General features: G+C 42.9%; 1 protein-coding gene across 1 annotated transcript in view; it reads right to left on the bottom strand.

Moving 5' to 3' along the window:
• Positions 1-14,683, bottom strand: part of TFCP2L1 (transcription factor CP2 like 1) — a 49,506-nt gene extending 34,823 nt beyond the window's left edge. The window contains exons 1-2 of the mRNA XM_039876518.1: positions 14,426-14,683; positions 10,846-10,997 (exon numbers count right to left, since the gene is read on the bottom strand). Of these exons, the coding sequence (XP_039732452.1) occupies positions 10,846-10,997; positions 14,426-14,487 (214 nt within the window). The 5' untranslated portion in view covers positions 14,488-14,683. The remainder of the gene's footprint in view (positions 1-10,845; positions 10,998-14,425) is intronic.
• Positions 14,684-15,867: the final 1,184 nt, after the last annotated feature.

Raw genomic sequence — 15,867 nt, 5'->3', positions numbered from 1 at the left:
GTGCATATTAGAAAAGATTCAGAAGGCTGACAATATAGAGCCCAGGCAAGGATGGAGAGAAACAGGTACTGCTCTGCACCGGTGGTAGAAGTATAAACACGTAAGTTAATAAGACAAAGGACAGTAAAGAATAGAAAACCAAATTTCCAAGATCAGATGAGAATTGTGACTTGCTTAGGCACCTCTCCTCCAAGCCCTGCCAGCGAGAACCATGTCCATGCTGGGGCTGAGGGCAATCATGTGCCCTCGATTGGCCAAGATCTTGGAAGTGGAGCCAGACAGCCTGGTTGCTCATATATGCGGCCCATCACTGTCTGGCCCCGGGCAGTCCCATTTTCTCTCTTAAGCTCAGGTAAGATAGATGAAGGACTTTCTGGGGCTGCCATAGGGTAAACAGGGCTTGTCAGTACAGCCCTGAGACAACCAAAGCCTCCTCTCCCTCCACCTTACCAGCCCCAGGCCTTCCAGAAGAGTGGACGCCTATGGACCATCTCAGAGAACTGCTCCATCAGCCTCTGTTTACAGAGTGGAGAAAGGGAGAGGGTGGGAGCAGCCGTGCTTATACAGGGCCCAACTCTCGGGCCACATTCTTTCCAGGTGAGTATGTCACCTAGCCAGGCTAACAGTCCCTCCCCGGGAGTGTGGAAATGAAAACACAGGTCTACATAAAAACTTGTACGTTAATGTTCATTACTAAATATTCATAACAGCCAAAAAGTGGAAATAACCCAATGCTCATCAACTGAAGAATGAATAAATAAAATGAGGTACACATCCATATAATGGAGTATTACTGGGCAATGAAAAGGAATGAAGTTCTGATACACGCTGCGATGTGGATGGCCTTTAAAAATGTTATGCTAAGTGAAAGAAGTCAGTGACAAAAAATCACCATTTATTTGTATGACACCATTTACCTGAAATGTCTAAAACAGGCAAATTTACAGAAATAGAAAGTAGATCAGTGGTTGCCTAGGGATGAGGGTGGGGAGAAAGAATGGGATTGATTACTGATGGGTGCATAGTTTCTTTCAAGAGGGATGAAAATGTTCTATTATTATATTATATATTATATTATATTAGTTATGATTGTTTAACATATTAGTTGAGTATACTAAAAAACACGAATTGTATACTTTAAAAGGATGGACTGTATCCTAATAGAACTTTTACAGTACATGAACTGTATCCTAATAGAACTTTTAAATAAAAGAAAGAGACCAGATTAAAATACCACTCTGTGGTCTAAGGCAAGTCACACAGTCTTCTTGGTCTCGGTTTATCCATCTATAATACAGGGGAGTGGGTAAGGGGTGTACAGCCTAGATCAGTGCTTCTCAAATTTTAATATGTTCATAATTCATTGGTACTTGTTAAAATGCAGGTTCTGATTCTGTTGTCCAGCAGCAGTCTAAGATTCTGCACTTAAAACAAGCTTTCAGGTAATGCTGGTCTGTGGACTACATTTTCAGTAGAAGGCATCAGAGATATCTTAGGCCTCCTCTAGCTCTCATACTTAAGAAATCTACTCTCATCCACCTCTGTGAATTCCCAGGGTATCTGTGGTCTTTCTTTCCCATTCAAGACTCAAAGGGTCCTCTAATCATACAGATGGAAGTTTCCAGGGCATTATCACCGGCTGGAGAGTAGTAAAGGAAGGTCAAGAACCTCCCAAATCTGCCTGAGCACAGAGCCCCTGGCCAGGCACAGGAGAGGTCCTCAACCTCTAAAGCACAGAGCCACGAGTGAAGCAGGACCCAAGATTTCTTTGCAAGGTCCACTGCTCTCCTTCTGGAAAGAAAAAGATGAATAGCTGTACCCTCAATGCAGTGGCTAACAAACCCTAGTGTACCCAAGCATCAATCATTGGGGTGCTTAGCGAAAACACAGTCCTGTCCCTCCCAGTTCTAACCCAATAGGAAACACATACTCCAGGAGATCTTGATGCTGCAGCATTTGAGTTCAAGGCCAAATACCCCCCTAGAGCCACTCTGGAGAGAAGACAAGAATGCACTCCAAGAAATTGTCAGGAAACCACTACACATGCTGACAAGTCAGATTGTACCCTCCAGACATCAGTTTCCCTATCGATACATGGGGGTTGAATGAGATACATCTCAAGGTGCCCAAAAGACAAGATGAGGGACAAAGTTGAAGGTAGGGAGGCTAGCTGTCTATGTCCACCCAATAAACACCAACCCATTGAAGCAATGGATTTCTTTGCCAGATAGCTCTGCAAGGAAGAGTGTCTATGAGAGAGACTCAGAGGCCTGTGGAAAATGAGGTAGGAACGCCAGTTCCTAATTAACACAAATAAGCACGTGTCCTTCTTCCTGTGGCCTCTATAGACTCCAAAGCTGTCCAGCTCTGGGGTTATACCTGGCCCTGCCTCAGCAGGGTGTACAGCCCAGAAACATTCCACCTTTACTCTGGGCTTCCTTCTTTCTCTTGTGAAATGAAGAGGTTGGAACAATCATGGTACCTATTTGTATAGAATGGCTAATTTAAAGCATAACAAAATACAAAAAACGCCCTCCTTATTCAGAGCAGATAATCTGCATACATTCTTCTACATAGTAATTCTAACCATAGTTCAGTGGCCCCTGAAACCTGACTCAGGAATCCATTTACAAGAGTAAGGTGGGCCTTTCTACCCCTGATCTTTTTCCCTGCTCTCCTCCCCACCAAATATCCATGAAAACCAGTCAAACTTAACAGCAGAAAAGAAATAACCTCCATTAAAACCCATTGATGTACATGGCATTTAAAAATTATTATCTTCCTACAATGTACCATACAAATTATAACCTTTCTACTTGTGCAGTGACTAGAGCAAGGTTTATTATACTTGGTACCCATTATAATGGTCTGTCCCGGTTGCCAGGCACTTGTTGATTTAGGGGTAGACCACCTACAGGGTTCCCGGCAGACAGTTGTAGCCTGCAAGCCAGCAGCCTGGGGCAGATCTGCAGTGCCCTTTGGCACCAGAGAGGCCATGCTGACAGCCATGGTTCTTCTCTTTAACCTTTGTGATGCGGTTTATAAAATTCTTTGCGGAATAAACATTTCTAAATTTTATGTAGCCATAATAAAAATATCTTCACATGGCACAAACAAAACAAACAACAACAAATATCTCATTTAATTCTCAAGACAAAACCTGAAATGGGTGTTATATCTATTTTACAAAAAACAGGGTTGACAGGTTCAGTAACTTGGGAGAAAAAGAGAGAGCCAGAATTGGAACCTGTGTGGATTCAACTCTAAAATTCCTGGTTTTTGGAATTTTTCTAAGAAAGAATAATTACTACTGTCATCCAAACCAGTGTTACCAACTAAGGTAAATACAGTTTGTTTGTTTTTTAATTTAACAACACAGGATGGATAGCTTTTGTGGATATACTTAAGGATCTACCTCATGCTTTTTATGGTTATGCTGTATTCTACTATGTGACAGCTCCAATTCAATAGGTTATCATAGGACAAAGAGGAAAATAAGAGTTAGATACCTTCCTCATATTTTACACACCAAAATGAACGCCTAAGTGTCAAAGAGTGGGGTGCAACTCACTGTAGTGCTTTAAATAACAGGTAAATATTATTAAAATCTTAAAGTGAAGAAGGCTTTCCTAACAATCAAAAAATTAAGGTGAAATCCAATAAACCTGATCACATAGAAATTTATTAAAACTTTTATTACATAAAAGAGCAAGCAAGCAAACAAAAAATGAATGAAATAAATAAAAAAGTGGAAAAATATTTCTAACATTATCCCAAAGATGCAAAAAGCACTGACAAATAAGGATGAAACCCCCCACTTGAAAAACCGCGTAAATCACATGAAAGGCAAAAGGAGAAAGTAACCAAATAAAATATGAAATATAAATATAATTGAGGAAGTGAAAATTAAAACAAGAATACCTTGTATTTTCCCCTTTAATGACCAAAGGTTAAAAAGTGTTCGCAAAGTTACAGAAAAATAGATATTCTCCATTCATTCAAAGAAGTTATACATGCCAGGCACTGTGCTAGGACTAGCAGTGAACAAGGCATTCAAAGTCTCTGCCTTCAAGGAATTCATATTCTCGGTGTGGTAGAGATGGGAGATAGATAATAAAGGAGAAAGAAATAAATAATTATTCAGACAGTTATTGTTTGTAAAAGTACAAATAAGTACAACATCACTGCAGGGCAATATGGCAGTTATCTACCAAAATGTTGTGCCGGCAATTCTATTTCTAGATATTTATCCTACGGATATTTTCACTCCTGTAAGGACAAAGATATGTGTACACAAATGCTCACTGGAGTGCCGAGTGTAATTATGAAAAAACGTGGAGACAAGCCTAATGTTCCTCAAGAGAACAAGTTATGCAATATCCATGCAATGGGTCATAATGTAACCAGTAAGGATCAGCTTTGGTTTACAGTTTTTAATGTACCCATATGGTACTAAGAATACTTTGTTTGAGGGAAAGAAAAGCAAGTTGCTGAATGGTATATAATACGACCCCATATCTCTTAAAAAGAGGCATACACATTTCTACAAGTGTGTGTGTGTGTGTGTGTGTGTGTGTGTATAGAATTAGATATATGTAGGTTAACATATGACTAAGAAAAATCTGGGAAGTGAGGTTACTGGAAACTTTCTAGAGTGTGAATTTCTGTACTGTTTGTTTTATTTTATAATAAATATGTGCTATTTTTAAACTCTGGAAAAAAACAATAAGGGAGAAAGCATTTTTTTAAAAAAGTAATCTATTTAAGTGTCATTTCGTTTACTCAGTTTATGTTCTCAAACTTCAGGCTAAAAATTAATCTGGAAAGAAAACTTCAGCTACAGAGAAAGGATAACAAAGTAACTAATCCTTTGCCTCATTCCTTAAATTCAAAGTCACTGATATAATTCAAAAGAAGGGAAAATATAACTGTATACTTACTATTTGCCAGACAGTTGTTTATTCACTTAATTTTCAAGGCAACATACAAAATGAAACTGTCCCAATTCCAGATGAGGAAACAGAGGCTCCTAGAGATTAAGTGATTTCCCCAGAGTAGAAACTGGTAAAAAGAGGCAGTAGCCATTCTGTCTGGGGTCTAGGAGCCAGGAAGACAGCATGTCTGGCCTAGAGCTCTTATCTCCCTGGCCATTCCCTCAGGTCACTGTGGGTGGAGACACTGATGGGTATGAGTGGAGTAGGAGCAATCAATTATGGGTTTTTTTTTTGTTCAAGGAGGCATTTTCTCCCTTCTCCATTCCTTCATGGTCCTCTCCCCTGCAAGTCTCTTTCATCTTCCCTCAAAGTTGCACCACTCGTGGATATGCCTAGCCTCGAATCCAGCCCATAGAAAGTCTTAGGAAAAGTGGCCAGAAAATGGCTGCCTCCCTTCCAGAACTCCTTTCATTAACACTTCACAGCTTAACCACTCCCCCGGCTTGCCTGATTATGTGATAAGGAAAGGGGAACCTGATTTCGTCTTCTCTCAGCCTGCCATCCTGCCTTCCGTAAAATGGGAATACATAAGACATTCTGGGAAAATCACTCAAAAGAGAATATCAGAAAGTATTTCGTAAATTCTAAAGTGCTAAACAAAGTATTACTCTAAAGGCTGTGCACGGTTCCATATAAAGCTTTACTTAGTTGAGGTCCCCACGTAAATGTCCCCATGTAGTCATTGACACAAAAGCTCACATCACTTAGGAGTTCGGTGCTTTTTGTAATCACAGTTTTAAAGATGTGTTTTAACACCCTGCATAGGACATGTCTCCTCCAGGTTATGTCTGTTATCTGGTTGTACAGTGAATGAAAAGCAAATAGAACAGTTCAGCAGGGCTTCTTGCCTTTAATCTGTCCCAAAACTACCGCCTGTCAAGTCTAAGTACAATGCTTAGGTGTAGAACCATCCTTGTGTTAACCTCTGAATTAGGATAAAAATAGTGAAAATTTTGAAAGTCCCAGTTTGATGACCTTGCTAACTTCCAAAACAGGATTAGGGTAAACATGTGTCCACTTTATCATTAATAATGGCTAATTTGTGAATGCTTACGATGCACCAGAAACCATTTTCAGTGCCCTACATGTATTTACTCAGTCTATCCATATAATAGCACCTACTTTGTAGGAGTTTTATTTCCTCCATTTTACAGATGAGCAATTGGAGGCACTGAGAGGTTAAGCGACTTGCCCAGGTGAATGCCCAATGATTGCTCAGCCTCAGCAAGGCAGATCTTGGCCATCTGGTCTACTTCTCCATCCATATCATTCACACTCCTCCTTGTGTTCCAAACCCTAGTCATCCTGAACAACTTAGGATTCTTTGGATAGACAGTGTGCTTAACTGCACCACCACCACCCAAAAACCCATTCTTGCCTTTGTACATGACTTTTCTCTTTACTCACTGAACTACCCACCTCTTCCAATTGGCAGGAAGTTTTATTCCATAAGTGAATGAAAGTAAGAGTCCTGTAAAAATGTATTACTATGTTCAAGGTTCAAGAGCTGCTCTGGTAGGAAATACCAAAGCTTTCTCCATAACAAGTTATTCTTGCAAAGTTGTTTCTTATCTCAAAGCCAGAATTCACTACACAGATTGCCTGGGGTTGTCTTCTATTCTCTGTCACTCCTCCCTTACAACCCACTCCATCCTTTCCCTCTGGCTCCAGTCTGCTTTCGGGAAAGATCTGCCCACTGTGACCTTTGGTCACTGACAGAAGTTGATCTGGAAATGGAAGTTTTCAGACCTCCATTCAATAGCTGCCACCCCCTTTCCTCAGGACTCCATTTCAGAGGACATACTTCGTTTTTCAAATCATTTTCACCATATCCAAAATTAACCACTGAGCTTGATGATGGGAAGCCCATATGTAATAGACTTTGCCCAAGCCACGTGATATCAGAGCATTGGTTTAACACTGCATTGAGAAATGGGCATCCAATGGTTTTAATGACTTTTTAAGTTATAGATACAGCATCTCTCCCATGTTTTCAGACAACTTTAAACACATCATTACAAGGAAGAGGACATGGGGTGGCTTCATAGAAAGAATACAACATCATAGAGCCAATTCAATAAACATTACTTAATAGCAAATTTTTCAATTTGCCAAGAAGGTTATAACAGATGTGTCAAAACTATTTTTTAACTGAATCAATGCCTATTTATTCATCATATGACACTTTAAATAAAGTATGCTAACAAAGATACCCAGTACAGCGTACTGATAATAGCAACAAAGAGAAAAAAATAAAATGGCATTAAACAAATCATGCCTAATTTTTAATTGCCCGCATATTCATAAAGCATCAGGGCACCAAGCCTAATGCTAGGGATACAATATTAAAAACATACGGCCCTGCCCTCATAGAGCTTCCATTCTATTATGGGAGATAGGCACTAAAAGAATTACGCTGTGTTTTCTTCCAGCAGTAATGACAATATTCCATCCTAAATAAGAGGAAATAGTAAAATAATATGTAGACATAGTAAATAATGTCTAAGAGGTTTCAATAATGACAGAAAAATTTATTACAAGAATAGTATTTAATAAAAGCAAGAAACAATTTTATAAGGCTTATGATCTCATCGGTATTTTTTTTAAAAAGGTATAGAAGGAAGATTTAATGGTTGTAACATCCATTTATAAGAATAAATAATTGAGACTGGCTAAGAAGAATGATAAAAAGAACTTCTGCTCCCAAATAGGAAAACATATTTCCAAGCTACAATAAATTGTTCAATAAGAAATGGGTGAGAATCAATGAATCTCAGAATGACCCTTGTATAGGTGTCTGTCCTTGTATAGGACAGACACCTATACAAGGGTCTGTTTCTGGACTAATATGGTTTTTCAAATGTTTTAAAAGTGGCATTTTAAACCAGTGAGAAAAGGATAAACCAGGCAATAACTAGTAGGTTAACTATTTAGAAAAATAAACTTAGACATTTGTATCACATCATAAATTTCAAATGCAATATGAAATTTCAAATGCAATATGAATCTCACTGATAAAGCTGAAAATAATATATATATTTTATGTAGTAATAAATCCAAAATATCATCAAATAACAAATTATTAAGTTGCAAAAAATTCTAAGTGCATTTCGATGGTAAAATTTTAAAACCATTAAATGAAATTTAGGAAACTACTAAACTAATTTTGCAGTTGGCAGGCATTCTAAGCATAAGAGTAAAACCATTTTAAAAGACAAAGATTTGAATTTCTACACAGAAAAAAATCATGACATATATCCTACACCATAAATAGAGTTATCACACAATAAATATAGTTAAATGGCCAGCTACCAACAGGGAAAAATGTTCGCAACGTACGGCAGGTAAAAGGTTGATGATAGCCCATATACGGTATGCTCTTACAGTCAATAAGACATAAACATCCTGATAGGAAAATGTGCAAAGGACGTGAACATAATTGATGAAGAAATAAAAAAGCTCAATAAACATTTTAAAATATTCAACAATATTAGTGATGATAGAAATGCTAATTTAAGATTAAATTCTGTTTCACTAATCAGATGAAAAATGATAATGTCTAACATTGGGAATGAGACAGTGAAATGTATCTCACTGGCCAGCATAGAAATTGGCATATTCTGCCGAAAAGGCAATTTGGTAAATATATCAAAAACCTTATTCAAACTCTGTGATCCAATAATTTACTTCTAAGATATTTATCTAAAAATAAATAAATAATCAACATTTCACAAAAACAACAACTAAAACTAAGTGTCCATACTGTGAAACTAGATAAGTAACACAACTATGAAATGTAACACTATGCAGCTGTTACAGAAACTTAAGTTCGCAAAACATTTTTAATGACATGAGGAAATTAAGAAAACAGGATATGTGTGGTTATAACTTCAAAAGATTTATAAACAAATAATGTAGCAACAAGTTTAGCAGTAGTTCTGAGGTTCAATTAGAGATCGTGATTTTTTTTAAATTTTCTTCCTTACACTTTTCTAAATCATCCAAAATTTTTATAATGAACATGTATTATTTTAATAATCAGGAAAATGCATCTTAAAAAATGAATACACAAAATTAAAACAAGATGGTAAGACCATAGGGCAACTCTTTTTCCCTCTCTTAACTTATCTGTATTGAGCAAAGGATAAACTCCTTTAAGAAGACGTGGTACGCTGACTGCCAAACTCTGTCCAAAGCGGACTTATTAAAGGAGGGAGGGACTGGAGGGAAGGTGGGGAAGGCAGTCAAAAGCCTTACAGACGGGGCAGAGGCAGGCACACTCAGGGTCCGGGTCCAGCAGCAGGGCCTCAGAACCACTCACTCTTCAGCACCACTGGACAGGGCCAAGAATAAGAACTGCCTCGGAGTACAACACTCCGTAAATATCACCCAATTTCTTCATGCTACATTTAGGCAAGAAGGCAGAGGTCCAAAGAGGAACTGCCTAAAGGTACACAACAAGTTGGTAGCATCTGATCTCCCATGAAAGAGAAAGGAAAGTGGCGGAAGCCACTCTACAAACAAGCAGATGCACAGAAGTATCATCCACATGGCCACATCACCGCCATCAACAACCACCAGCCTCAGGAAATGGAGCACAGATCTTAGAGCCTGAGCCAGGCACCCTACTGTTGACTGAGCATGGCTTGGTGACTCACAGATGCCCCAAAGCTACGTACAGGGATAAGCATGCCCTTCCACGGAGCCACGTCAACAATGGGAAGGGGCTGTTTCCATCCAGAGGCAGATGCAGAGCCACCTGCTGATTCTGAGCTGGTTCTTTTGCCCGGAAGCTGGCAAGTTCAGCAGTAAGAGGAGAGCTTGATGATCAGGTTGGATCTCCACCTCCGACTAGCACCCCAAACTGAGGAGTCAAAGTTCTACAGAAAAGAGGCAGCTTGTGTGGGACAAACCACTAGCACGCTGCAGCTCCCTTGCAACTTAGTGCAACCCTACAGAAACCGCTGTGTTCCCCTGCTCCTCTGCTCTTCCCATCTAAAGCTGAGGGGCAATTAATCCACTTGATGCCAGGGTGTTTATGAGGTGGCCCAGGAAGGAAGTGCAATAAACATAAACACATAATCATCCAGAAAACACAAAATCACTATCCATCAGGACACTGACCCACGGGTCCTGACAAAGGAAATCAGAAATCGAACAGCCGCTATCATACCGAACACTTCACACACCCTCATTCTTTCGAACATCACAAAATTACACTTGCCATTTTACACATGAGAACACTGAGGCTCAGAGAAAAAGACAGCTCAGAGTCACAGCGCTAGGAAGTGCTAGAGTTGGAATTTAAACTCCAAAGCCCATGCCATTTCTCTCAGGACACAGTGAGAGATCTTGTCCCCATCATCACAAAGCATTTCTGTCTGGCACATGTGGAATCCGGCCCCACTGCTGCCCTAGGACAGGGCCAGTCTTCCCACCACTGCCAGGTACAGCTCCAGAAAGGACAGCAGATATAGTACACCACAGGTGTTTAATCTATGTCCAGGAAAAGACATCAGTTGTGGTCATAGTAAATAACAATTACGACAGTGTCTGCAATCACTGAGCATGTGCTGTGTGGAGGGTCTGTACGAGGAACGTTACCCCATTTGGCCTGAATAACAACAAAGTTGATGTGTACATTTTTCAGATGAAGACCCTGAGGCGAGGTTCAGGGTCTCACAACTAGAAAATGGAATCTATCTGACACCACAGCCTCTTCCCAAACCCCACCTCTCCCACTGTGACAAGGTAATGAGGCCAAATGGGTGGTTCCGGACAACTTCCCCTTCCCTCTAGGTAGTCTCCCCGGACCCCGGGTTCTGCCCTAACCCAGTGCTCTGGCCACTACCTTGGTTGAGGTAGGTCAGTGTCTCTTCATGCAGCTTCACAGCTGGGGACGTGGCAGCGCACAGCACGTACTGCAGGGGTGGCAGGCGGGCATCATTCTCAGGGGAGAGCTGGGGCTCCTCCTGCTTGAAGATGGGCAGAGCGAGCACATCACTGCAACACATGGGAGGGGGTTGTCAGGAGCAGAGCCCCAAGAGCCCATTTGCAAAGAGAGAGCCAAGTTGGAGAGGTGGATGCAGAGAGAGGGAGGGGATCAAGGGCAGCTCAGCAAAGCATATGGCCGTGTGCTGGTTCAGCTTCTCACACCTCATATCACAAACTCTTTGAAGCTTCAGACAGAGCAAACCAGTCTGTGATGATTCTACTTTCTCTCAATGATCCTCAAGAGATTTATTCAAACAAATCATCAATGAGGTAAAAATACATAGTTATCTAATATCTAAAGTTACGGAAATCTCTGTAACAAAGGGACTACCAGCGATGGAGTGAACTTTAGATGCCGTATGGTTTCCAACTACCAGATAGTGATAATTATCGTCTTATTTTAGAATAAGACTGAACAAAAATTAATTTTTAAATAAACTAGTCTATTTATTGGCCACTTCTCAGACCAATACCCTGCCCTCAGGGCTCTGTAAACTATGCAAATACAGAAACTGTTTGCTTCACTCTCCCAGGTTGAGACATCCCCTGACCCTTCTAAAAAAAAGAGAAAAAAGACAGTTGACCCATAACCCCTATTCGAAAGGTCATACTAATATCTCTTAAAATATAAAACAAGAAGGAAGGACTTTGGTTTCAATTCCATTTTCTTATCCAAATGAAAAATAGTAAGATGCTCAGATTCTTTTCTTCCACCTATGAACAAAACTCCCCACCATATCCCAAAAAATCAGCCTCACATCAGCCTATGACTGGAGAAGTATTTTTAAAGGCTCAAATAAATAAAAAAAAAAAACTTTGAGATTGTCATGGATGACCTGCAGGCAGGAGAGACTCTTTTAAGATCTCTAAATTATGAGTGGCAAGAAAACAGGTGCCAAAAAAGTACCAGTGCCCTTATCTTGATAACCCTCCTCCCTCCCTGTGTCCCAGGTTATGAATCAGATTCATTGACCCCACTTCACTGTATAAACAGCAGTCACTGGTACAATTTGTTCCTCATACAACACAATAAATGAGCGTCTCTAAAACACAAACCCAGCACACACCCCAAAAATGTCTAACTAATTCTCAGAAGGAAAAGCTGGGCTCGGAGTACAGCTGTGTGTACACCTCGCCTGCCACCGTGTGTGGCCCATAAGACCAGAGCGCAGTGCTGACTTGGCTCCCCTCACACTCAGCCTTCCTTTTAAAAAGACTGGCACACTCCTAGCCTAGGTGGTTATCGAGGAACAGGTGAGAGGCAGGCAGGCCTGCTCACCTGGGGATTGCATAATTTTATGTTTGCCCAGACCATGTTAAGTTAATAATCCATGGGCTGCTGCCTTTAAATTAAAAAAAAAAAAGTGGGGGGGAGGGTAAGAACCATCACTCAACAGTAACTTGTTTCAAGCCTGGCATCCTTATTTGCCAAGGAATAAAAGTCACTAGAACACCAAACAGAAAAAAGGAAGAAGGGAGTAAAGGCTACTACCCCTGTACTCCTGTATGGTCAAACAACTTGCAGAAGTTCTGCAATGAGGAGAAAACCAAATATAAAATACAAAAAAAAAAAAAAAAAAAAAAAACAAGGAAATGAACAAGACCCTCACTCTAGAGTTGGGAGGATCAGGGATATATTCATTGACCCCTACCTTGGCCTTCACTGAGGTCAACCTCTACGAGGCGAAATTCCCAGCTTCTAAGAAGTAAAAAGGGCGTGGGGGAGGAGGGACCAAATGCTTCTTTATCCATGGACCCAAAATGACCCCAGAAACCAATATGTCTTTATGGCACCTTTCACCCCAACTCCTGCCCACCTCTCAATGCAATACCAAAGTCCTAAAAGGTATCTCAGTTATTCCACAGATAAATTTTCATTTCATAGCAGAGGAACCTCCCATGCAAAGAAAATTATCCTCTAATGGGATGCTATTTTAAGTACCCAGGAAATTTTTAATACACTCACCCTCCACTCAAGGTCACCTTTAAAATCATTTTTAAGGTATGGGAATACACTTGATGGCAACAAACTAAAACTTACGGAAAACTACACCTAAAATTGCATCACGCAGTACAATAAAAATGTATTTCGTTGTAGCCTTTTGTGTAAGTGAATGGACACTTAATCTTCCGCCTGGGATTAACATCTGCCCAGTGGGCTTGGACATCCCCCAGAGCAGCTTCCCTCTGCAGACATCACCAAGGTCTGCAGGGAGGTCATCAGTCTTTAATTAAGGCCTTATACTTATGCCATCTCCTACTACTCTGGCCATGAATAAAAAACTGCGGACACATCAACTCATTCTTTTGCCTTTCAGAAGGGGCAGGTCTTCGGGGAGGACGACTGGACAAATACCTAGTAGAAGTCAGAATTTACAAATAACGTGTACTGTTAAATCTCAGAAGGAACTTCTTGGGATCAAAAAAAGCACTCTCGGTGTATCTCTTTGGGGTTCTCCGTGCCAGCGACTCCCTCAGCCTCACAATTCACTTTCTCTGAGCCCTACCAAGCCGTTTGGGTTAAATTAGGCACATTTCATAAACTGTGACCAGGATAGAAATAAAGACAGGCCAAAGCTGGTTCAGTTGAGTTCAGAAAGCGAAATGACTGCCCATTAGTACCCGATCAGCTGCAGAAAAGGGGCAAACGATCCTCCAGGGACGGAAGCTAACGGGGTCCTTCTTCCTTTGGGGGACAGGAGAAAACTTTCCGAACAGGCAGGACTTACTTTTTCTTTTGAAAAGCACTAGTCAGTAAAATCCCCGCAGAAGAAAGACTTCCATCAAGAACCATAAACATAGGGGCCTCAGGCCAAAACGCTCAAGACCACCTGGAAGGAGGGGGCAACCTGCCCCTCCCAAGCCTTTGCTGGCGCCCTCGAAGCTGCAGCACAGGTCAGCGCTCAGCGCTCAGCGCTCAGCGCTCAGCGCTCACCGCTCACTAGCCCCTCGGCCGGACCAAGGACACTAGAGAAGGCGCGAGGCTCGGAGAGGGACCGGGCGAAGAGGGGCAAAGAGCAGGGGACTAGACTTCCCAGGGGCAGGCACCCCTCCGACGCCAGCGGTGAAGAGACAGGGGACGAGTACGCAGCGGAGGAGGCTGCGGCCAGCAAGAGCGCGTCCCGCGCCCGCCGGAGGTCATCATGGGAGGAGCCGTTCCCGGCACCGGTCTCTGCAAGACGGGCCCCCAACACTGCGCTTCCACTCCTGCCAGGGTCCGTGGGTCTGTCCGTCCGTCCCTAAGCGGGACTCTGGGCAGCTCTCTCTCCCTCAGATCGCAAAGAGCAGACAGTGGGCAAGAGGGGCACAGCGGGGGCGCTGAGCACCCCGGACCTTGCAGCTACCCTCTACGCCCCGCATGTCCGACGACCCTCGCCCGCTGACTTGGCCCAACACCCCGGTGGGATCCCCGTTGGGCTGGGCAGCGCGGCCCTTACCGCAGGTAGCTGCTGGAGTTGTGCTGGTTGTAGTGCTCGGGCTGCGTGTGCCAGAACAGCATGGCTGGAGCTCCAAGCCCGCCACGACCTGGGCGTGCAGAACTGGACACAGGACGCGAGACCCCCAAATGGTCACCTGAAAGTGCGCTCCGAAACGCCGCGCCCGCCCGCGGGGCGCCTTTATGGACGGCCCAGGGGGCGGGACCGAGGCCAGACCCTCCCCTCAGGCCGCGCGACCGGGAGGCGGCTCCCCGCGGCCACCGCACCTGGCTGACCGCACTGGCGCGCCCTTCCCGCGAGCTAGTGCGCCTCCCCGGCGCCGGACTAGATAGAGCGGGCGGCGGGGCTGCTGGCTGAGGCTGAAGCCCAGCTCCTCTCCCTCCCACCGGGGGTGGGGCTCAGGTGACCCTCACCGCCCCTCGAATGGCCTCACGCACCTTCTCCGCGCCCCGCCCATTGGCTCTGCGCGCCATGCTGGTCCCCAGAGCCGCACCGTGGTTGGGGAGAGGCCGATCTGAGCTTGGATGTCAGGCACCAGGGCCAAGACATGCTCTGCTCCTTAGCATGCTCTTATTTATTGATAGATTTATAGCACTTTACTCTCTCTGAAATAGTGGTATTTTTATTTTTGTGTGTTGTCTTTCCTCCTAGAATGTAAGCTCCGAAAGAGCAAGGCCTGTTCTATAACTCACCGTGTTATCTCCCCTGCCTAGAAAAGTGCTTGAGACATAGTAAGTGCTTGATAAGTATTTATTAAATAAGTATGAAAAAAAAAAAGAGAGAAAAGAAATGCATCCAGTAAGTAATCAGAGAAGTCTTCCTGGAGGTGACATTGAGCTGAGGCCTTATGGATGATGAGGAAGCATCTCTATGAACATCTAGAGGAAATGCGGTTCCAGTCTGGAACAAGAGTAATGGCCAAGGCCCTGAGGCTGACTTACTTTGACATGGCTGGGGCTGGATGACCAAAGGGAAGGCTTAGGGGATGAGGTGGGAGAGGTGTGCAGGGCCGATCACAGAGGGCCTAGCAGGCCCTGCAAAGAGCTGGATTTAATTCTGTGTGGTTTAAGCAGAGCAGTCACATATCTGATTTGCCTTTGGGAAAGATCAATCTGGAAGAAGTGTGGACAGTGGGTCACAGTGAGGGGTCAGTTAGGAGGGAGTGGAGGTCAAAGAGCCATAATCCACACCCTAGTTTCTGTCCCTGAGTGTTAATCGAATGGAATGAAGTCCCATGGAGATTAGGAATTTCCAGCTCCTTCCTCAGTCTGTTCTCTCTGCTCCCCTCCCTCCCGCCACAGTTGGTAAGCAACTTGCGCTGAGCAGCTCTCAAGGACTACCACCTCCCCACTGTACTTCTGTTCCATGAGGAAATGAGAAGGTGCCTCTCAGATCTCCCCTCAAGGAAAAACCTGTGGCACTAGGCACAGGTAGTGCTGTAA

Source organism: Pteropus medius, unplaced genomic scaffold (assembly GCF_902729225.1).
Source record: "Pteropus medius unplaced genomic scaffold, Ma_sr-lr_union100, whole genome shotgun sequence".
NCBI lineage: Eukaryota > Metazoa > Chordata > Mammalia > Chiroptera > Pteropodidae > Pteropus > Pteropus medius.
The sequence above is the reverse complement of the archived record's forward strand: the minus strand, read 5'-3'. Positions and strand labels throughout refer to the sequence as shown.